Source organism: Gossypium hirsutum, chromosome A01 (genome assembly GCF_007990345.1).
Source record: "Gossypium hirsutum isolate 1008001.06 chromosome A01, Gossypium_hirsutum_v2.1, whole genome shotgun sequence".
In the NCBI taxonomy this organism is placed as follows: domain Eukaryota; kingdom Viridiplantae; phylum Streptophyta; class Magnoliopsida; order Malvales; family Malvaceae; genus Gossypium; species Gossypium hirsutum.
In genome coordinates this window covers 116,352,120-116,376,893 of record NC_053424.1, presented here as the reverse complement: position 1 = coordinate 116,376,893, position 24,774 = coordinate 116,352,120, and the positions used below count along the sequence as shown (strand labels likewise).

Genomic DNA, 24,774 nt, shown 5'->3' with positions numbered 1-24,774 from the left:
TCGTTTAAGAATTAAGAGGCAGATTGATTGCTAATTTGGTTATACAATGTTAAATAGTTTTCCTTTTAAAAAAAGAACAAGAGTGAAGCCTTATCCCTGTTAAGATTGATGTGCAAGGTCATGATAATATTGAGAAATCCAGTCGGAGATGATGTTGATTTCCATTTGCCGTACATCTCGAAGCCATTTCGGATCGTCTTTAGTTGCAAATCTTAGATCCACATGGTGAGCCCCTAAACCAATGCCAACATCAATTCAATATTGATGAATATTATATATACATATATGTATATGTTTGTCAGTATGTATTCTTCAAACCTTGTTCAGCAACGATTGCTACAATGGTTTTGGATATGTTCTTCAAAACCCTGCCCAATGATCATCAAAAACAAAGCTCAAACATTGGCAGATATTAAACCCTCCTAGGTCTTTGTATATATATATATGAAGTTGGATAGAAAGATGTTACCCTCCACCGCTCCAGGGATCTCTTAAGCCATTAAAGAAGATCATATTGCTTCCATACCTCTTCAACACCCTGTAAATATCCTGTTGCTCAATCCCCAACATATTATTGTTAGTACTGAAGATTTTCTCTTTGTTTTATGAGTTTAATACGAGATTAATGCACTTGTGCATACTCTTTAGAGTGCTTAATTGGCATGATATTCTTTTGATACGAGCATCTTTATCGATTTTGCCTATATATCCTACTTTAAGAGTGTTCAATGTGGAGTCACGATTGGTACAATCTGCCAATCACTCTCTAAGACGTTAAACATGAAATCAAACAGTCAAGAGTTGAACTTGATGCCACTTGTTTTGGGATCAATTATCTTTCTTTCTTTTTTTTCTCAAAAGACTTACATGAAAGTATGTATGTATGTGTAACAAATATTTTATGGTAAAAGGTGAAAGGAGGAAAACTGGATACTTACATGACCGCCGAACTCGGTAGTAATCCAGTTGGGTCTGGGGTGAACACCATAGAAGGCTTTGCAGCCAGCCGCTCTCCGAGAATAGTTCCATTGATTTTCCGGAAATATGCTTTCCTTATTGCTTCCACTTGTTGGCATAATCATTTCGGTACATGCCTGTTAGGGATGGAGACAGAACAATTTTTTAGGAGAGGCGAAATAAAATTTTAATTTTTTATAGTATATATCTTTATAATTTTTAAAAGATTAAATTGAATTTTTATAATTTTAAGGGGTCAAAATATAATTTTACCTTTTATTAATTTAAAATTTTAAAAATTTTAAAAAATTTAAATGATAATTTTTCATTTTAGGGGGCCGGGTCCATGCCCCACAGAATCGCCTCTTATGACTGTTGTTTGCTAATTTTGCAATTCAGATTCTATTTCTAGATTTCTAAAATACTAATTTTGCAGTAGCAGCTTTAGTATTGATCATGTGGTTAAAATATCATGGAAGTCCTTAAATTAACGATCAAATTGCATTTTATTCTCTTTACTGAAAAATAAGCTCATTAATCCATGTAGGGTAAATTAAAGAATAAACGGATTTTTTTTGTTAATAATTTCATCCGTTAGCCTAGTTGACAGAATAACTAAACAATGTGTACCTTATGTTGACATATAGGGAATGGTTTTTAATAGTAAAATTGATGGAATTTTTAATAAAATGACCAATTTACTTTTTAAACTAATCTACTCATATTTTAAATAGAGAAGGCACAATACAATTTGACTTTTAGTATAAGGACTTCCATAACGCTTTTACTTGATCATCTGTACTATTAATAACCCACTAATCGAGTTGGTGTCACGAATTAACAGGATGCCAACCCGGTAGGAAATAACCAATATACCAACCATTATTATTTTGATGGTTTTTTTTCGTTTTTTCATATTTTCACACCAAAAAATTAGCTAGAAATTTTAACATCGTTAACATTTAGACTTGAATTTTAAAATATAAAAATAAAGAAATCCAATGTGACTTTTACATCAGTGACAAAAGATTGAGGCTCTGGATTCTTAAATACCCAACTTTGAGTCGCATTATTCGCAATTGTCTTGTGAGGACCTCTAATCCCACCATGTGCAATTATTAGGCGTGAATTTTGTCTAGTTATAATTCAATCTTTGTTCACTTTTGTTTTGTATTGATTTGTTTCTATTTCGTAGTAGGCTAAACAGATATTTACAATTATACTGTAATTGAACTTACAAACTCTAAAAGCAATAGAAAGCGACTAAATTTTTGTAATAAAAAAAAAACTAAAATTCCAAATATATGGAAAGTAGAAATTTAAAAAATATTTTATTATTATGTTTATTTTATTTTGAATATCACCAACATCAATTTAAATATTTTACTCTTATTTAAATATATTTTTAAATATTCACTTTTATATTTAGAAACAATAATATATAAATTATAATTTTTATAAATATCATATTAACTAATATAAAAAATATTTGATTAGTTAGGGATAATATAATTTTTTGCACTTAAACTTGACAACTAGATCCAACTTGGTCTATTAACTTGGATTTCATCAAGATTTAATGATATGACCAATGTTATTTAAATATGACTGGATTGATTGGTCGGATCGAGAATTAACAGGTATATTAATCCAAGCAAAAGGGTTAAACTGGTTGAATAAAAAGTTGCTCGAAATCGATAAAAATTGAAAACTGAGACAAAAATCAGTAGTTGAATAGGTTGAACTAATTTAATATATATTTTTAAAATTTCTATAAATTTTGAATTATTTATTTAAATATTTTTTAGTAGTTAAACTAATTAAACTGATTGAATCGAGAATTAGTGTGGTCTGATCGGTTCAACTATTGGTCTGATTATTAGAACATTATATTTGACACTAAATTTAAGAATCAAAATAAATCTAATTTTAGAATTCAGGTACCAAAATAAATTAATAAAATGTGGTGAAAAAATTATGATAACCCTAATCCCAAAACTGAAAAAGGAAAGTAAAATGAAAAGAGTAGGAGAAATATTCTGGTACCTGCCAGCTCCACATATCGAGGCCGTGAGGATCAGGAGAATAAGCCAGATTGAAACACGTGGCAGTTCCAGAGTAGTTATAGTAGAAACTAGCTGCACCGTACAACTTCGCAAACGTATCATTCCCTGACTTCGGATCATCGATCGCTTTACACATCTGCTCCACAAAATTGTTTGAAAGACCAAAAAAAAAAAAAAACCCTTAAAAATAAATTTCTGAGTAAAAAGAAAATCTTAATTTCTTTTAGAATCAATCATTTATTAACTGTAATAATAGACTTTCTAATTTTTCATAAAATTAAAAAAAACTGAAATTATTTATTTTGAATAAAATGAGTTAATTTAGTTTCTGGTCATATTTATTTTTTTCTGACACAATGCATAGAACTACTCATAGTTCCTGTCTAACTCATAAATAGAAAAATAATGCACTTCAGCGCACTCGATCCTACATTATCTTGTATTGACAATAATGCTAATATCAATCAAAATAAAGCTCAATCGGTTTAATTTTGTTTAATTAATTACCTGTTTAACTGGATAAGCGGGCATTGGATTTAAAAAGTTTGAGGGAGTTGGATAATCTGTCATGGCAGTGTAAGCAAATGCTGTTTCAAGCCAACTCGCCAAAGCGTCTACATCAATAAAATTTCTACAATAATCAATCAAATTAAATTAATTAATTTGTAAAAAAAGGTTAATTTCAAAGATTTGGATTCAATTAGAAAGATTAATTTATTTAATGTACTTACTTGCAAATTCGAAATGATTTTCGGAGTAGCTCAAGTCCCCCAGATTGTTTGCCAGTGTCTTCGATCTTTTTCCACGATCCCTTTATCACTTTGTAACAATTTTCGCTTTCACTCTGTTTTTTTTTTTTTTACAAATTGTGAAAGGAAACAATACACTTTCTCATCTCATAAATTTTACTTTAATAAAGGATCATATGGGTCTCGATAGATGAAAATATAAACTATTAGGTGCTAAAGCTGGAAATTTTATGTTAAAAAGATCTAAATTGAATTATTAATTTCTTAAAGGGACTAAAGATGGAATTGTACCATTTTGTTCCCTGTATATGTATCAATGTATGCAGCTTCTAATAATTCATATATTTTTCTTCATTTACTCAAAAAAAAAACCAAATAAATAAATTCTTGTATATTAGATTAAAGAGTAAGTTGATTTTTTTGTTAAAAGTTTTATTTATTTCTACCATTAAAAATTAATGTAGCTGACAGAATAACTAAATAATTACATTGTGATATGCCATATGTACCTCATATTGACATACAATAACCTGTTTTTAATAGTAAAATTAGATGAAATTTTTAACAAAAACTAATATTTTTATTTATCTAAACTTATATTTTAAATAGAGAATATAATACAATCTATCTCTTCTTACAAATACAATTTTACCATACACATTCACATGCATACTCATGGAATCTTATCCCATAGATTTGATTTAGTGAGGGGGATTTTTTAATTGGAAAAAAAATGGAGATTAAGGGTTTCTTTTTTTTAGAAAGTAGTAATAATGCATAAATTTGTGAATTTTTTTAAAAAAAATGAAGAAGTTGACTACACATGGTCTAATAGATCAATTTTGAACATGAAATAATGTTGTATGCACGTGAACTTTTACCTAAATATTTTGTTTAAAGTAAAATCACCTCTTCACTCTCTTTTGATTTCAATAGGATGTAAATTAGTCTCTCTAAAAAATATTGAAACAATTTAATTTTATCAATTTCAAAAGTAAGCAATTAAGTATAATTAATCACGATAATTAATATTTTTTATCAATTGTACATAAAATTTTATTAATAGAATAACAAATTAATCCTTCAATATTTACATATTTTGGGCATGATTATAAAAAAATTATCTAAAAAATGGATAAATATAAAAACTAAAAAACAAAGTATATAAAAAAAATTAGCTCAAATATATAAAAATAAATCAAAATATGTAAATTTTAAAAGCTAAATTTGTTATTATACCAATTAAAATTACGTAAAATTGACAAAAAAAATTAATGCTATGATTAATTGTTCTTAAATGCTCATTTTCAAAATTAACAATGATTAAATTGCTCCGTTTTCTCAAATGGACCAATTTGTTCAATATTAAAATTGAGATGAATTATAGAGGTCAATTTGCATTTTTTTACTATTTTAAGGATTAGCAAACTTTATTAATAGTCACCCAACTACGTTATTATTATTTTTTTAGTTACACAACTATGAAAAGTTATAAAAATTGTCACTCAACTATCTTGAATTTTTGGATTTTTTTTTCATTAGCCAACCGGTGACAAAAAAGATAAAATTGAATAGTTGAATGTTTATTTTATAACTTTTTATAATTAAGTGACTAAAAAAACCATAATTAGATGACTATTTAGCCTTTTAAGAATTTACCAAAAAAATAGTGGACTAAATGATAAAAGAACTAAAATAAATAAATAGAGTTAAGAGAAATAACCCTGAAATCTTGAGTAATGATGTTGTTGAAGCTATATGGAGATGTTATGTTCTCAAAGTTGAGGATTGGAGCAGAGGATGCCAGAGCTCCAATGGCGACATGCGGATATTTCAATCTAAACCAACTTGCCAGCACTGCCCAAAACATTAAAATTAAACGAGAAAAAAGAAAAGAAAAGAAAAGAAATCAAGGTTTGTTTGAATTGAATCTTAATCGTACTTCCACCGTATGAACCGCCGAAAACCACCACGGGGGCATCAACCGCCGTCAAGTTCTTTTTCAGATCAATTATTAGAGTGGCGTAATCCGCCAAAGCCTGCGTCGATGTCAAATATCCAAGTGTACTAGCATTACTGTAAGCAATATCTTTATCACCGCCGAACGGAATCGATTTTCCATAAAATCGATGCTGCAAAATTCACATCATAGAACATAGTCATATACCCTTTTGTTTGGTCACCGAGAAAATGAAGGAAAATTTAAAAAAAAAAATGGGGGGTGTTGTTAATGAATCGTACCTCAATGAAAACAAGAAGAGCTTGAAAATGTGGTGCAATGTCGAACATGAATCCAGTATTGTGAGCAAACCATTCAATATCTCCTTCATTTCCAGTATAAACAAAGATTGGGGAATTTTGCTTTGGGCCACCCCAATAAGTGTCATTGATTAAATATCTATGTTGAAATTTTTGGTAACTTTTGGGATTGAAGTTGAAATGATCAAGGATTTGGGTGAAATATTTTGTTTTGTAAAGCTTATTAGTACTGCTACTTTTTCTAGTAAGCTTTACTTGCTCTGCTTTAATGGCTGAAGAAGGAAATCTATAACCAAAATTGATTGAAGATACTGAAAAACACAAACAAGAAAAAATAGAGAAAGCCCAGAAAAATAAGATTAAATTTGCTTCTATCCTCATGATTTTGATGAACTTATCTGGTTTTTCTTTTCTAATATTGAATAGTGGAGAGACAAACAGAATCTTAAAAAGAAAGAAAAAAAACAAAACTTTAACTTCTGTTGTTGTGAATAAGATAATTGAAGAAATACTTATTAAAAAGAAAGGATAAGAAAGAAATAGTTGGGTGTTGGTTTGGAAATGGTTTAGACCATTGTTATAGAAGAAAGGTTAAAATTTGCTATTAGTCCTTGTATTTTTCATAATTTTAGATTTAATCTTGTACTTTTAATATTTTTTTTAATTTGAAAATTATAGTCCAATCAATACCTTTTTGGTAACTTATGTCACATATTTATTTACAATCTAATTAATATGCAAAGTTAATGATTATTGTGAGATTTTTAAATTAGAAAAGTAATAATTTTTTAAGTATAGAGATTAAGTATCAAATTTTATCAAAGTATAGGGATTAATTGCAAATTTTAACCTTGAAGAAATTTAATAAAAGAAAGGCTTAATTTAAAATTTAGTCACTAACCTTTACATGTTTTGTCAAAATGGCCCTAATTCTATTTTTGAGTATTTTTTTTACCATCAACCTTTTTTTTTTCAAATTACTTTTTTTTTAACAGATTTGATGAAAGTACCATTAAATAGTTAATGGGATAACGTAGAATTTCATATGTGGAATAAGTTAAATAAGTAATAGATTACATCTCATTAAAAATATTCCACATATAAAATTTCATATCACCCCGTTAACTTTTTTAACCGTACATTCATCAAATCTATTAGAAAAAAGCAATTAAAAAAAATAAAAGTTGTTGGCAAAAAAAGGCTCAAAAATACAATTAAAGTCATTTTGACAAAACATGTAAACATTAGTGGCTAAATTTATCATTAAGCCTAAAAGAAAAAAAAAAGACATTTTTGGTGGGGTGCCCAACTTGTTCCTTGTCTAACATTTTCTTCCAATTTGGCCGTCAATTGTCATCCAATAATATCAAATTAAATTTACAGATTCAATTATTTAAATTGACATTTTTAAATTTTCATAATTGTATACAAACCATATGAAAGAACGAAAAACAACTACAATTTTGATGGTGACATGTGGGAAAAATTATGTTAAAAAAATGAAGAAAGGGAGAAATAGAAGAGAATGAAAAATAAAGATAAAAAAGTTAAAAGAATGTAAAAGAAAAAAATTAAATTGTTCAAAATAAAAAAAATATAGGGATCACTTGTGGAATTTAATCTAAAATTTTCGTTTGAAATGATGATTTAACGTGCCATATCAGTTTACTGTTACACTGTTAACGACAATTAACAGCTAGTGGTTAAAATGTTACAACACGATAACGTAAGTGACTAAAACATAACATTTCAAACATAGGTGGCTAAAATATAATCTGAAGCAAATAAAAGCGATCATTTTGGTAGGGCCGTACCCCTAAAATAGAAAAAGTACACATTGACAATTCAGAAATAATTAAAAAGATATAAACTATTAAAATAACAAAATAATAAAATTATATTTTAACTATTATAAAAATATACTATTTAATTCCAATCCTTTCACAAAATTTCTGACTTCACCCTTGTCACTTAGTAGCTATATAAAAGAAACGTTATAATGAATTTGAATTTAATTGAAGAATTTTAATAATATTAATAATTTAACATATATTTTTTAATAAATATAATAAAAATATAAAATAATAAAGTTGAAATGTACAAGAGAATATTTTATTTTTAAACAAAAATCACAAAAAAATGTTAATTCCAAGAATTGATATTGCTGTCAAAGAGTTAATTCCAAAGATTGAAGTAAATAAGTAGGAGTGATGAGATATTCTATGCTGGCTTGGTCCTAGTAAATGGCTTTCAATCACGGGGTCAATGGTTTCCCATTGTATTTAACTATTCCTCGTAAACAAGATACGTGTTTGTTTGTTTTTTCTTTTATGGAAATATATGTGATTATTAGTTATTTAAATTTGTTTCTCGGTTTAATTATTACAAGAAAATGTCATATGAGAAAAATATTTGAGGTCCATAAGTTTTGACAAGATGGTAAAATTCCAACTATCCCATGAATTTTAAATCGATTAATTTTGAATGAAATAGATTTTTTTTAAAAAGGAATACGGGTAATTAGATTTTTTTTTCTTTCAGATAATAGGTATAGAGCAGTTATGATAATGGTTTGTTTTGCCCCATCTTGCTTCACTATATTAAATTGTCATTTTATTATTATATGTATAAGGATAAGAATGTAATAATGTATTAAAGAAAAAAAAATATGTATTTTATATTTAAATATTTATTGGACTTTAAAAAGATTGAAAATATTAAAAATAAGTAACAAAATTTAAATTGAAACAAATGGGAGGGAGTGGGATTGATACATCCAATTTCTGTAAGGTGATAATAATATTCAAGATTATACATGTGTAATGAAATGAAATGAGTGAAAAAACATGCCAAATGTGAATCAATAGTAGATTCAACAATATTCATCTAGTTGATATTCTATTGCAATCTCTAAAGGCTAAGGCTGTTTTTTAATGTCTCTTTAAATAGATGATGCGTTTACTTAGTAGTATAAAAATAATGATAACGATACTATAATATAAAAATAAAAATAAAACTAAACACATCATATTGAAGCCATAGTAGGTTAACACCTAGTGATCACCGGTACTATGCATCTTGTGATGTGAGAATTGCCTGCAAAGTTTTCATCTCTCTTGCTCAGATTCAACTTTTTAAGGCATTCGGAGTTGCTATCATGCATATCACCACGTTGTAAACCACCACGTCTGTCCAAATTTTTATTGTTCTTTCTCAGTGGCATGCCATGTGGAATATGCAATTTGCATGGTGTCCCATTTCTTCCATCACCAAAGCTTGAGCTTTTACAAAAGTTAAAACAACCATGAAGAATAGTCCAAAATAAAAAGAGGCCAACTACTTTTGGGCATTCTTTTGCTACACTTCATCAAATTAAGTTAAAATTTTAATTAACGTATGATATAGGAGCGAAATTAAGGGTTGGCAGGGCTTACTACTTCTAAAACGAACAAATTTTTATTTACATTCTTTAAAAGTTTTAAAATTTTAAATTAATAAAAATAAAATTATATTTTGATCCTTTAAAATGATAAAAATTTAATTTAATTCTTTAAAAGTTATATAGATATAAACTATTAAAATGATAAAATTATATTTTTACTATCATAAAAATTACAATTTAATTTCAGCCTTCCCTAAATTTCTTTTTGGTTTCACCCCTAATATGATATTAATTGGTGCAATAATTCAATTATTAAATACATTTAGGGTTAAATTAAATCATTATAATTATACAAATTATGGTATAAAAATTAAAAAATAATTAAAATATGACATGTCAGGAATTATAAAATGAATACAACAAAATATCTAAATGTGTTAAGAATTATGTATATCGAAGTATTAAATCGTTAAAACTATATATATTTGCAATATTTGAAACTAAAGTGATAATGAAAACATTGATACGGAAGAATAAATTTTCACTAAATATATATTTGATATGCACAAAGTGTTATAAACTAAGATACAACATGATTATGGCATTAACAAACAAATTATACTTTAAATTAAATCACTTTTGTCGATTGAGTCTTAGTTTGATTGGTATTTAAATTATTGTTAGTGCATTAGGATGTGGGTTTGAATGCGCTGATGTGCATTATCATCTTATTTAAGTGTTGGGGACGGGCTATAAATAGTTCTAGATATTGTATAAAAAAGAATAGACATGATAAGAATCTATAATGAGATTAATGTTAAAAATTGAATATTTTTAATATAAATTAAGTGAACTTAATATAAGTAAATTAATTAAATTTAAATATTTTAATAGTTGATTCAAGTAGAAATTTATTATTTAAATCATAGTTTAACAAATCAAATAAAAAAACACTAAGAAATTTGTGGTTTTATTTTTTTAAAAGTTAAATTACATTTAAAATTACTAAATTATTAGTAAATTTATGTTTTGATCACTCGAATTTAAAAAATTACAAAATGATAATTGAATTGTTTGAAAATTTTTATTGAAGTCATTAGAATGTTAAGTTTTTTATTAAAAAAATTCAATTAACAAGCTCCAAGACGATTCGATGATCGGTACAATAAATTGATATGATGGATCAATAATCACATATCCATCTTTTTAAATTTTTATTTTTATTATTAATAAAAGAGGCTAATCACAATCAAATAGGCTAACAACAAAATACACAAAATGCAAAAACCTAATTTCTTCACAATCAACATTCTTAGGCCGATGATAAACTAGCAAGAACAATATCTTGAGAAGAATAATGATCATTACAAAAACAAGTATAAATTTCTACTCTTCCGAATCCTCCGACATACAATACTCACCACATGATTCTCACATAACAAAGGTTTAGAAGCAAGCAAGAAAAACTTTTATTGGGCAGGCTAAGGCACCAAGCTTTTCCATGTGGCTTGAGCAACACGGTAATCTTTTAGAGCATGAAGGTTCCCACATAACTTGTAAGAACCGTTCCCTCCATAAGATGATTGATTTCCCATCGCTCAAGACCACCTTCATTGAATTTGCTTCATATGGTAGTGTTTTTATCCACCAATACTATATAAGGTTATGAGTTTTAACCTCACGAAGGTAAAAAATTGTTAAAATTTTTTTTAGTGGACTAAGCGCTCTCATCAAATTCTATGAACTCGTTTGGGCTCTTCTCAAAATAGTAAGACAAAAACTTGAGACTAAAATTGAGTATAAACACTTCGAGTATAATACCTCTATTTGAGGGCCTCATTGGCTACTCAGAACGACACTTTAAAGATTTCTCCAAAAAGAGAGCCAATCTCCCTCAACAAAAATGGTGAGTAAGAACACTACCACAACCAAAACCAAGTAAGGGTGAATTCGATCGAATCGAATAAAAAAATTTCAAGTTAAGCGAGTTGACGAATCATATTTTATCATCCTAACTCGATTTGAAATTTTCTCAATTTGAGTCGAATGAGATGGAATTTGAATTGAATCAAATATATTTGTTTAATTTAAAATTAAAAAAATGACTTTGGGTCTTTGTAGTCAGTGCCACCCACTGTAATCAAATTTGTTATTAACTTTTATCCCCTCATAATTTATTTATTAATCTTTTATATACGAGTTAGCTTCTTTGTTTGCTTAATTGCTTTAATTATCTTTTGATTCTTGACACCATGTATTTTGAAATAAAAAAATAAATGTAAAAAATGTGACATTTTAATAAAAGTTATTTTAAAGATAAAATGTGAAATTGATAACAACATGAAGTTTTATGGCATCATCAATAATTCAATTTTAACAGAAATTGATAAAGATTTAGTAAGATTAAACAATTCAATGATATAAATAGTACTAAATGTGAATTTTAATTCAATAATATAATAGTAGATATAAATTTGAAAAAGAAGTTTTTGGAATTTAGGGGAAGTAAAAGTTTTGGGGGGAAAACAAAAGAAATTTTTTTTAGGGAATTTTGGGGAAGTAAAAGTTTTCGGGAGAAAGTAAAACGTAAAAAATTTGGGGGGTTTGGGAGAAAGTAAATTTTTTTCGAAAAAGAAATTTAAGTTGATTCAATTAATTTGAGTCGAATAATTCAAAATTTGAACATTGTTTTTAATTTTTTCAAGTTGAATTAAATTTTACTCACTCCTACAATCAATTGGTATTGTTCTTGCCCAATAATGCCATTTAAGAGCAAATATTAGAACACCGCCAAGGCCAAATGCTAAATATTTGCTTGAGTGGTGAGGCGCTTCTCAAACTCTGTGAATTTCTTTGAACCTCTTCAGAGTCGGAAGATAAAACCCAAAGCTAAAATTAAATATAGATATGTAATTGAAGGTTTGACGGATAAAATTTTAAAGTTTTCTCTTAAAAAAGAGTGGACTCCCTTCAACAATAATCAATTCATATTTATTTCATGGTTATAATCTTTCAATTGCTGTCTTATGATCATAATGACAAAGGTTCATACTTCCAAACATGGATAGATAACTCTTGGGTTTTCTATTTTGCAAAATACACATTAACTCTCTCGCGCACTAATGGGTAAACCCTGTTCCCTCCCATGCCAATTTCTCTCCATCACTTCCCCCAGACTCTCCCTTCTCTCTCAACCCTTCTCAGGTCTTGCAAATCCCAAAACCAGCTTCACCAAATCCACGCCCACATAATTAAGAAGGGCCTGCACCAAGATCAATATCTCATCAGCCTTTGTATCTCCCTTTCCACTTCGCTCTCTCTCTCCACTTCCATTTTCAATAGCTTTCTCCAGCCAAGCACTTTCCTTTGGAACTGTCTCCTCAATGGGTACTCTAAAAATTCCTCTTTTTTTCAAACCTTGTCGCTTTTTATCCGTATGAAGAGTGAAGGTGGGCTTCCTGATAAATACACCTACCCTTTGGTGATCAAAGCTTGTTCGAGTGAGGTTAAGGCATGGGAAGGGAAAATGCTTCATGGGTTAGCTTTAAGAAGTGGATGCGAAAAAGATGTTTTTGTTGGGACAAGTTTGGTTGATTTTTATGCGAAAATTAAGGAAATATTGAATGCGAAGAAACTGTTTGATGAAATGTCTGAGCGAAATGTTGTGTCTTGGACGGCTTTGGTTGTTGGGCATATTAATGTTGGTGATATTGTGGAAGCTAAGAGAGTGTTTGATTTGATGCCAGAGAGGAATGTGGCTACATGGAATGCTTTGATGGGGTGGTGGGTCAAAACAGGGGATTTAGTGACTGCTCGGAAAGTGTTCGATGAGATGCCTGAAAGAAATGTGATTTCTTATACGATGATGATTGATGGATATGCAAAGGCTGGCGATATGGCATCAGCAATGTTTTTGTTTGAGCAGGCTCCGGAGAGAGATATCTTTGCGTGGTCAGCAATGATTTCGGGATATGAACAAAATGGTCAACCTAATGAGGCTGTCAAGATGTTTATTAGAATGTCAGAAATGGATGTTAAACCGGATAAATATATTCTGGTTAGCTTGATGTCTGCTTGTTCTCAGGTGGGTAGTTTGAAATTGGCTATGTGGGTTGATGGTTATCTAAGCCGAAGTGATGTTGATGTTAGCCAAGCACACGTTTTGGCAGCTCTTATTGATATGAATGCAAAGTGTGGAAACATGGCTAGAGCAGCTAAGTTGTTTGAGGAGATGCCAAAACGGGATTTGATTTCATATTGCTCAATGATACAAGGATTGCTTATCCATGGTCAAGAGGCTCAAGCTATTGAGCTTTTCAATAGAATGATAAGCGAAGGGCTGGTTCCAGATGAAGCAGCCTTCACTATTATTCTGAATGCTTGTAGCGGTGCTGGCCTTGTTGAGGAAGGTTGGCATTATTTTGAAATCATGAAAAACGAATACTCCATGTTTCCTACGCCGGATCATTATGCTTGCATGGTTGATCTTTTAAGTCGAACAGGACGACTAAAAGCAGCCTACAATCTTATAAAATCTATGCCTGTGGAACCTCATGCTGGTGCTTGGGGTGCTCTTCTTGGGGCCTGTAAATTGCATTGTGATGTTGAGTTAGGGGAGTTGACTGCTGCTAGGCTGCATGAGCTAGAGCCACTGAATGCTGCTAATTATGTGCTGTTGTCCAACATATACGCGGCTGCAGAGCAATGGGTGAATGTTTCTCATGTGAGGAATAAAATGAAGGAGCGGGGTCTAAGAAAAGTACCTGGGTTCAGTTGGATTTAATTCATTGAGTGAATTTGTTATTGGCTATGCCCCCTCTGTTCCTAAACTGCATATTCTCATGCAATTTGGCACACCCTAAGGGCAATTTTGGTTCCCAAAGGTTTAATTGTTGAATTGAGTTTGAAGAACTTGACCAATACTCCCATGGTTCAAAGGAATTGAACAAGGGTGAAGCATTTAGCATTGTTACACCTCTCAAGCCTTCTTAGGACTGGAAAATGACTGCAAATTATAGAAAATTTCACTTGAGACTAAGAGTCAATTTTTTATGTTCCATCTAGTTTCAAGTATTAATTCATTTCTCTCTTGAGTGATGCTGGCAACAAATAGTTTTGGCAAAGTAGAACTACAGAATCGATAAAGGTTCTAGGTATATAGATTTTGAATAGGAAAAATTATTCTGAGTCATGATAACCATAACTTATACACATAATCAATTTAACGAATCATAATAACCATAAATGATACACATATGTACGAATGCGTAAACATATCCATCAGAAACACACACATCACAATCAACTAACAATCAGTATTTATGTCCCAAACATACCTACAGAGTCTTAGACAAGCAAGGGATCGCTCGAGGATGGAAATGAAACAATTTGCTAACAAGGTGACAAAATTGTAGAAAAAGAACCACATGACCGTGTGCCCAGGTTGTATGGGTGAGTTCGAACCGTGTGATAGGGGTACACAATTGTGTGATTGAGGGACACGACCGTGTGGCTGAGAGACATGCCCGTGTAACTGGGGTACACGATCGTGTGGGCAGACCGTGTAACTCAGTTCCCCGTGTGACAAACTTGCATAAATAAGAAACAAGGGAGACATAGTCGTGTCTCAAGTTGTGTGCGATCGATAAATTCCCTAGTAGTTGTCATACGGCCATGTGGTCAGCCCATGGGACCCACTCTAGGCTGTGTGACAAAAACATTACCCTAACTTTTAAGGCGACACATAGTCGTGTGGACCCCCCCGGGCGTGTGTGGCTCTAATTACCTATGTTTAAGAGCACACATATCCAAAACACTTAACCACTATAGCATATTACTTAACTTTTTTTTTTTGCTTAAATATAGAAAAATATACGAATCTAATAAAAATAATTCTAAATTATTAATTCCATAACAATTAACATAATTTTAATCTTAAAATTACACATTTTAATTATTCTAAATCGAATTAATTATCAAAACAAATCAGAAGATTTGAAATAATTTTTAGAAGCACTAAAACATTCGTGAAAATTCACTGTTTGATGGTGGTACTTTAGCATAACATCTCGTAATATATAGCTAACGTGAAAGTTTACTAGTGTGTTTGCAAATTTCATAAAGAATAAAAGCAAATAGATGAAGAAATTTAATAATATATATTTTCAATTGGGTATCCTAACAACCATTATAATAAAAATAAGAGCATAATACAAAATTTAACATTAGCTAAAACAAATCATGAATTGAAATATTGTAAATAATTCCATTAAAATCTTTGAGCAATGCCAACACTTAGAACATGAATAGGTTTAGTCGTCATTTATCGGTAATTAAATAAAATATGAATTAAACAAACAAACAACAATTAAAATAGTTAAACAACGTATCTATCGAAACCAAAAGATTACCCCTACCATAGAACTATAGGAATTAACCAACTTCTGAACAATCCTACAATTCTACAGTCAACACCAAAACCCACACACACCTATCACAAATGATTATAACACACACCTGAACCGTACTTCCAAGGCACTAAAAATAGACTGTTTCACCTTTACCAACCGACCTGACAACATTCTAAATCTATAAAAAAATGGGTCTAAACCAAAATACTCAAGAAATAACAAAACCGATATAAAACTCAAATTAAAAACGACACTTACACTTTCCCTCACCTGATTTGACGCCCGATTAGGCGAAGATTAAGGGTACAAACTAAGCCTTTGAAGAACGACAACCAACAACATTGTTGAAATAAAAAATAACAAAATTTGAAAAAACAAAAGAGAAGGAGAAGAATGTGAGAGAGAATGAAGGAATGTTAGGAATTTTTTTTAGGGATTTCCCTATTTTCAAAAATAACAATAAAATAAAATAACTTAAAACAAAGGGGGCAAAACCAACCTATCAAAATAATTATTATCATTCATATTTTTTTAACAAAATTAAAATAAAAAAATTATCTTCTTCTAAACTCACATAAAAACTTGAGACCTAAGAATAAACTAACACCTTGCCACCAAATTAAGAACCCTACTTCTTTTAACCCCTATGTTTTTGGGTGTTACAACAATCTTAATTCTTAACCAGCAGCCTCCATCGTCAAGAAAACCGTTCATCAGTTTATCAAATAGATCAATCCATTGTCTTGCTTTCCCTAGATTTATCCCATCAAAGAAACGATGAACCCATATGTCTCTCGCCTTTTGAAAAATCCCATGACACCCCTTTCACCTTCCCCATCAGTTTAAGCACTGTAGGCACTTCAATCCCTTTTAGCCTCTTCCTCTATTCTCATCGGCACCTCTTGAATCCAAGAGGTGGGCACCAACAACTCTCTACCCTCTTCCGCCATTGCATGTGCTGCCCGATTCGCCGATCTATGTACAAATCTAAAAGTAAGTTCCTCAAAGTTCCTTGCTCTCTCCTTTATTTCCTTTATTTTGCCTTCACTTTGCTTTAATATCGATAGTACAATTAGGGGTGTTCAAATTTCAGTTAAAATTAAATTAACCAATTGAACCTATCTAATACAATTAATTAGCTGGTTAATCTATCTAATTCAGTCGGGGGTTGATTAATAACTTTTTAGAAGTTCAGTTATCGGTTAATTCAGCTTGAAATCGGGTAATTAACAGAACTAATTGAACTAAATAATTAATAAAACAAATTATATGTGGTTTTAATTTGGTTAATTCAGTTAATTTGGTTAATTCAGTCAAATGAACATTACCATTATTATTTTTATATGTTCTATACTTGTTTTAACCAAAAAATAAAAATATATAAAATTTGATAGAATTAGCCGAAATATTTTAGTTCGATTAATTTTTTTTGAAAAAAATTTGATTCAATTAATGGTTAAAGAATTAAAAAAATTCAATTTATACTAAATTAGTTAATCGTTTGAACACCCCTTAAATACAATAGCTTCAATGGTTAAATTAATTATTTTATATTCAAATGTATTGCAACAACTAGGCCCATGAACCAATTATAAAGTTGGTATTATTTTATTCATTCAATTATTATTATTATTTTAATTATTTAATATTTTTAAAGTTATTGAGTTTTAGTTTGTTCGGCATTAGCTTTATTGCGATCGTTTCTTTTTGGATTCCTATACGAAGCTTTTGTAGATGTGTTTCCGGGTATTCTTTTATCATTTCGTCCAACAGGAAGAGTTCCTCTACTTCTATGAATTGTTCTAGAATACTCTTTTCTTGAATATCATTCAAAAAAGTTTCGGATTGTCTAGTATCCCACCAATTAGTAATCCAAGATTTCAGACTTTTATTAAATGAGAGAGAGATCCACCAGGGCAAAAATACTATAGATGCAAGATATAGAAGGGGAGTGAATGCTTTCTTTTTTGCCATTTTTTCATCTGTGAGTTGTTAATGAACCCACCTCATTCGTTGACTTTATGTGATCTAATCTTTCTATCAAGCATGCCTTTCATTATATTATAAAGTAGGGGCCCATGAATCTATTCTCTATTTTTTTTTATTCTTATTTAATGATTGGGGAGGGATTATGAATAGTTTTAGATTTTGTAATTTTAATTATCAAAGATTTTAGATTTAGGATCAAATTGGTAAAATGTGTAAATATTGAAGACTAATTTTGTTATTAGGCCAATAAAAAATCTCACATCAGCTTCTTAAACATCATTAACCCACGTCAGCCTGACTGAGATACCAATTAGAGAAGGACAATGAATCGATTGAATCAAACGGTTGAATTGAATTTTTAATATATATATATATATTATTTTTATAATTTTATAATAATTTATTTAATTAAATTAGATGAATCAAACAAACTGATTAAACCAATTAAACTAATAAACTAATAATTTTAACAATTTCAATATTAATTTAATTTTAAAAATCTTAAGTTTAACCTTAAATATATACACCTATCACATGCAAATACTGAAAACATATTTTCCTATATGCAAATTGCGAAATGATTCCCATCTTTGAACTCCCAAAGTAAAAGTAAAGCGGGGAGTATGATATGATGCAATCTTGAACTAAAAATTTGTTGACATAGTAAACAAACAATGAATATAACCGCAAAGAAAAACAAAACACTAATTAAACTGTTACCTCAACTTTCGGCATCGTGTCAAAACAAGAACAGGCAATGCAATGGACCCACTTTTACATAATATAGATTATTCAAACATCTCCGACAAAAGAATAAGATTATTCAAAGGCTGCGTAGCCTTGTTGACAGTATCACATGCGAGGAACTGTATAAGCTTTCAATAAATAAACTTTTATAGTAATCCAACTTGCCTTTGTTTATTATATCTATCTTCTATAAAAACCAGAGTGGAATTTAAGCTTCATTAGCAAGCACTTAATAAACTCTTCATTTAGCAAAAATGAGTACCAGTTCTTCGGCTGTTTCAACCCAAAAAAGGTAACCAAAAAAACCCAGATTTGTTCAAATGTGTATATACATTTTTCATCAATTAACCCTTTGTTTCCATTACAGGCTTGAAGGGAAGGTTGCATTGATAACTGGAGGCGCTGGTGGCATAGGTGAGGCTACAGCAAGGTTATTTGTTCAACATGGTGCTAAGGTTGTCATTGCAGACATTCAAGATGATTTAGGACAAGCTATCTCTCAAGAACTTGGAGAAGAAAACATCTCATATGTTCATTGCGATGTTACATTAGACTCTGATGTCGGAAACGCAGTTGATTTCGCCGTTTCGAAGCATGGGAAGCTTGATATAATGTTCAACAACGCCGGTATATCCAGTCCCGATAAGAACATAGTTACTTCAAACGATGAGAGATTCAAAAGGGTTCTTGATATCAATATCTTTGGAGGGTATTTGGGATCTAAACATGCTGCTAGGGTGATGATACCGGCGAAGAAAGGGTGCATTCTGTTTACAACAAGCGTATGGTCAGTGATCGGTAGTGCCGATGTTGGGCATGCATATGTGACATCGAAGCACGCGTTGGTAGGGTTGGCTAAGAATCTAGGGGTGGAATTGGGGCAATATGGGATTCGAGTAAACTGTATTTCGCCGCACGGTGTGGCGACTCCGATGTTAACGAGACCGTTCGGTAACTTGGAGAAGGAGAAAGTGGAGGAACTGATAGCCATGGGGTCGAACTTGAAAGGGGTGGTGCTGGAACCAGAAGATGTGGCTCAAGCGGCTTTGTATTTGGCGAGTGATGATGCTAAGTACGTAAGTGGACTCAATATGATCATCGATGGAGGCTATAGTACCACCAATCCTTCCCTGTCCAATGTTATGAAGAGCCTGTCATCCAAAGTTTGATTGATTCTTTGTTTTCCTTTTTTGAATCATTAAATTGGCATTTTTCTTTTTTCTTTTTAATTATTTCATGTTTTCATAAGATTTCTTAACTTATTATGATAATTTAATTTTAACTAGAAATTTATCTCATTAGAATTAAGTAATTCACTTGTGGTAGGTTAATGTAAACATCATAATTATCTTCCTTATATCCTTAACCTTATTTTAACAAAAAGTAAAATGACTTAGTTGCCCCACCATAGTAAAAAGTCTATTGCTTTGTTGTCCTATAATTGAAAGCATCAAAATTATTGCACGAAAATAAAAATGAAGGCATCAATATTTAAATTATGCATCCTCAATGAATGGCACAACTTTAATAGTAAATTGTACAGGGTTTTTAATTATTTCATTTTTTAAAAATTTCTTAATATATCTTATATTTACATAAATTATTATAATAATTATAATTTAATGTTAACTATAAATTTAATGGAAAATGTAAAAAAAATGTGAAAACGGTTAAAAATTTTCTTTTTAGATAAAAAAATTCTAATATATATGATTTAAAAAATTTATGAAACAAATGAAACAAAAAGGTATAAACATGTGTTAACTTAATTTAATGCCAAATTTAAAAAAAATTATAATATAAAGAAAGTTGACATTTTCCTTTTTTAGATAAAATCTTGTAATATTTTATATATATATATTATGATTTATACTAAAAATAAATCAAACTAAATTATTATTTAATATTATAAATATTTGTAATAAATAATAGAACCACACATAATTTTAATATTAATAGTAATAATGTGCCAAACAATTAGATTATCTATTTTTCACAATTCTAGACATCCACGTAGGATTATCAATAGTCTCATTTAAGTACAATCATTTAAAAATAAAAAGAAATTCAAATTTATTAAAGGAAAAGGTGTACTATGTACCTAATAGAACGGGTGGTGGCAACATTAAGGAATAATAATTTTTTTTAAACATTAATTTTATTAAAGATTTTTATTATATCTATTTTTTATATAATATTTATAACTATTTATAATCTTTTCTCAGCTCTTAAATAGGAAGAAATGCGTCTTAGTGCACTCGAGCCTACATCTTCCTACATTAATAATAATATCGATACCAAAAAAACTAAAACTCAATTGGCTAAACTAATAAATTTCTGCATGTTATGCACGAATGAAAACTATGTATAAAGAAAATATCGATAGTCAAGAAATAAAACATTCACAGAAAAGGAAAAAAAAATTGAAAATTATGTTTTTCTTTATTTAGAGATATATATAATGATGAGTCTCTGATAGACCTGCTCATGGGTCCAGCTACCCGGCTCGGCCCGAAGGCCCGCCCGAAATGTGGGAGGGTTTGGACAAAAATATAGGCCCAAAAAATAGGCTTGAATAAAAAAAAGGCCCATTTAAAAAAGCGGGCCGGGTCTCGGGTAAGGTTTTTTGCCTCGGGCTAGACCCGAATTCACTAAATGACAATTTTTTTTAATTTTTGAATGTTATTTTCTTATTGTTTTCTCCTTATTTTGCTACCATATTACTATTATATTGCTACTATTTTGTTGTTGTTGTTTGGATATTGTATAAAACTTATTTTATTATTAATTTTGTTATTATTTTAAAGGCATTTGTTAATTTTGTTATTATTTTAGAGTTATTTCCTTGTTAAGTCGCATCTATCTTAGTGCTATTTAAGTCTACATATTTTTTTAAAATTTATTTTTAATTTGTTGAAAAATATTTATTTTGATTTTTTAGTATTTTTAATGTATTATATATATTTAAAAATTATAAAAATAATATAAAAAATTAATACGGACGGGTCGGGCCGGGCCCGAGTGTTAACATTTTTATTTGGGTCGGGCTTAAGCAAAATTTTAGGCCTATTTTTTGGGTCCGGCCCGGTCCGAACACAATAAATGAACATAAATTTTTAGTTGAACCCGACCCGACTTGGCTCATGAGCATCTCTAGTCTGTGATGGCTAAGAGGTGAAAAGAAAATTTGTGTTTATTATTGAAACCCGATATTTGCCTATATTTGCCTTGTTGGAAGCGTAATGGAGAATTAATAGATGAAACAATAAGAGCACGTTTGGTTCGCTGTATTGGATTAGAGCTGTATTGGATTAGAGGTGTAATGGATTAGAGGTGTAATGGAATAGAGGTGTAATAGCAAATCAACTGTTTGGTTGAATGTAATAGAATAGAGGCGTAATAGTAATCTTGTGTTTGGTTGAATGGAATAGAGGTGTAATAGCATAATGGAAAAAACTAAAATGACTAGAATACCCTTACCATAAATTTGTTTTGGTAAATGATTATTGTTATTGTTATTTAAATTTTAATAAGATTATTAATATCAATAATAAATAATTTAATCATATTTAAACATAATTATTATTAAATATATTATAATTAAAATATATAATTTAATAAAATTCTTAATAATCAATATTCTTATATGAATTTACTCAAATCATAATATATGATACTATAAAATATAAATTAACATAATTATTATTAAATATATTATAATTAAAATATATAATTTAATAATATTATTAATAATCAATATTCTTATATGAATTTACTCAAATCATAATATATGACTGTTATTGCTTGTGATATTCTTATATAAGAATAATTAATATTCTTATATATTATTCATGTCTGAATATAATGCTCTCATACAAAATTTTCCAATTCATAATTGTTCTACAATTTGAAAAATGAATCTTTTTAGATGCTTAATTCAGGGCAATGTTAGAAAAGCAAATATCAATTCCCATCATCATGTCAAACCTTTAGGTTGAACAAACGAGTAAAAAGGGCACTGCAGCTTTAAGATTTGAATTAACAATACAACTCTGATTCACTTTAGCAGTCATTCCTCCCTAAAAACACAGATATGAATGATCAGTCTTAAAAAGAACAACAGCTCAATTTTACTAGATAGAGATTTGCATTCATCAAAATCCATACAGGTCTGGCAACAAAATACCCCTCCCCTACTACTGTCTCATAAAAGGAAAGAGAATAAAAACACCACCTTAGAGTTCCAGAGTAATAATATAACATTGTATAGCTGACATATTTCATAACGTTTTCATCTAAATTACATGTCCAAGGACCATGACATAAACAAATGCCTGGACCATGCTTTACACTGAATAACACGATCGCCCAAATAAGTAGCATTTGATTTCAGTAACTAATGAACACATACAACAGGTACTTCGAGTGCAAAGTTCATGAATTTCTTCATAAGTCCACATCTGCCATTATCACACTTTGTCAGTAGTCAGTTGCCAGTATTGCCATTTCGAGTTGCACGACGAAACTCAGCTAAGAAATCCATCTGTGAGCCAGATGAAGGCCCAGTATTGTTTGCTGGGGACATCATCTGAGGAAAAGCAAGTCAAATGCATAAGGAATGGGGACCGTGAGAAGAAGAAGAGGTGAAGGATGAAAGAATACCTGATGGGGAAGTCTGAAATTCCTCCAGGCTGAATCACTAATTCCAGAGTATAGAACTGGTCTTTTTGAAACAAGGAAAACCACAGTAAAAGGAAACAACTAATTCTAGGGAGGTAAAACTGCAGCTTACCTGCTTGAATGTAATTGATGCATAAAAATAAACCGAAGGAAATCATGAAGTTTAACACAGCCACTGCACGAAGAGATCATTAAAAACTATTAAAAGAGAATGGAATAGCTGCAAATGATTTTCTTAAAGGAAAGTAAACAATAATGTTGAACAATTCAGAATATAACAGATGTGCAACAAATGATAAAAAATAAAATATACTATGCTGAACAATTGTATGGAATTCTCACGAGAAGAAACGATGACGACAGATTAATCAACGGAATCAGTGGGAAATGGGAGGAGAAAATGATTAGGACGGAAGAGGAGAGGGTCGGGTAGGGAGGGAGGGTAAAACAGAGAGATGGGGAGGGAGGCCGGGCGTAATGGCTAATACAACGATTTGGGAACGGATTGTAAAACACGGGAATTTGGGGATTAGGGGCGTAATGTAATACGCGCGTAATGGCTAATACAGCGAACCAAACGCCGGATTAGGGGCGTAATGTAATACGCGCGTAATCGGGGCGTAATGGATTGGGTAATACGGCGAACCAAACACGCTGTAATTTTATTACAACAAATGTTATACAATACAAATACAAATTTTTCTTTTCTCTATATACCAGCTACTGCTAAAACTTCAATGTTGTCAAGCTTATCTATTTATTATGGATAATGATTAAAACTCGTGCTTAGCCAACCTAGTCAAAGATAAGGTTGCTACCTCAATTAATTCCAAGTTGCAAATCAATTGGTATACAAACTCTTGGCTTCAATCTTTCTTGACTTTAAGATACACATAATCAGGAGTCTGTTATGTTTTTCATTTGAAGCCTTTTTTTTTTTAGCTTGTGAAATACATCTGCTTTTAATGGCTTTTTAAAAATATTTGCCAATTGATCTTCCGTTTTTTCAGTAAATTAACTCTACATTTTTATTCTGATTTACTTTTGAATAAAATGATACTTTATATTGATATGCTTGCTTCGACTATAAGACACCAGATTCTTTGCAAGAGATATTGTGGACTTGTTGTCAACATAAATTGTGATTGAACCTTTTTATATAATAGATAATTCACCCAAAATATTCTTCAATCAAATTGCTTGACATGTGGATGTTGGAACAACCATGTATTTTGCTTCACATGTTGAGAGGACTACTGTTTATTACTTTTTTGATGACTATGAAAATGCCGCGGAGCTAATATGGAATAAATATTCAGATGTGCTTTTGCGATCATCCAAGTCACCACCATAATCACTATATGAATAACCAATCAATTTTGAACTTTGTGATTGTGTATAAAATAAACCATGATCCATCGTACCTTTAACATATCCTAAAATTCTCTTTGCTGCAATTAGATGATCTTGTTCTGGCTTCTCTATGTATTTGCTAACTATTCCCACTGCGTAGATGATGTTTGGTTGCGTGATAG

The 24,774-nt window shown here is 30.1% G+C and overlaps 3 protein-coding genes and 1 long non-coding RNA gene across 4 annotated transcripts; 2 read left to right on the top strand and 2 right to left on the bottom strand.

Moving 5' to 3' along the window:
• Positions 1 to 3: 3 nt before the first annotated feature.
• On the bottom strand, positions 4 to 6,574 carry LOC107925523 (lysosomal Pro-X carboxypeptidase). Its single transcript, XM_016856245.2, has 10 exons — positions 6,014 to 6,574; positions 5,715 to 5,904; positions 5,496 to 5,629; positions 3,755 to 3,867; positions 3,531 to 3,654; positions 3,004 to 3,159; positions 939 to 1,094; positions 470 to 549; positions 319 to 368; positions 4 to 233 (listed from the first exon to the last, which is right to left on the bottom strand). Exons 1-10 carry the CDS (start codon positions 6,410 to 6,412, stop codon positions 100 to 102), a joined length of 1,536 nt encoding a protein of 511 aa, XP_016711734.2. The 5' UTR covers positions 6,413 to 6,574; the 3' UTR covers positions 4 to 99.
• Positions 6,575 to 12,375: 5,801 nt separating this feature from the next.
• LOC107925520 (putative pentatricopeptide repeat-containing protein At5g37570) lies at positions 12,376 to 14,515 on the top strand. Its single transcript, XM_016856243.2, has one exon. It carries the CDS (start codon positions 12,559 to 12,561, stop codon positions 14,194 to 14,196), a length of 1,638 nt encoding a protein of 545 aa, XP_016711732.2. The 5' UTR covers positions 12,376 to 12,558; the 3' UTR covers positions 14,197 to 14,515.
• A 3,894-nt stretch (positions 14,516 to 18,409) lies between these two features.
• LOC107925556 (secoisolariciresinol dehydrogenase) lies at positions 18,410 to 19,788 on the top strand. Its single transcript, XM_016856276.2, has 2 exons — positions 18,410 to 18,851; positions 18,927 to 19,788. Exons 1-2 carry the CDS (start codon positions 18,814 to 18,816, stop codon positions 19,726 to 19,728), a joined length of 840 nt encoding a protein of 279 aa, XP_016711765.1. The 5' UTR covers positions 18,410 to 18,813; the 3' UTR covers positions 19,729 to 19,788.
• A 2,947-nt stretch (positions 19,789 to 22,735) lies between these two features.
• On the bottom strand, positions 22,736 to 23,318 carry LOC121230049 (uncharacterized). The gene is made up of 2 exons (XR_005928006.1): positions 23,222 to 23,318; positions 22,736 to 23,147 (listed from the first exon to the last, which is right to left on the bottom strand). It is a non-coding gene; the product is annotated as an uncharacterized lncRNA (long non-coding RNA).
• Positions 23,319 to 24,774: the final 1,456 nt, after the last annotated feature.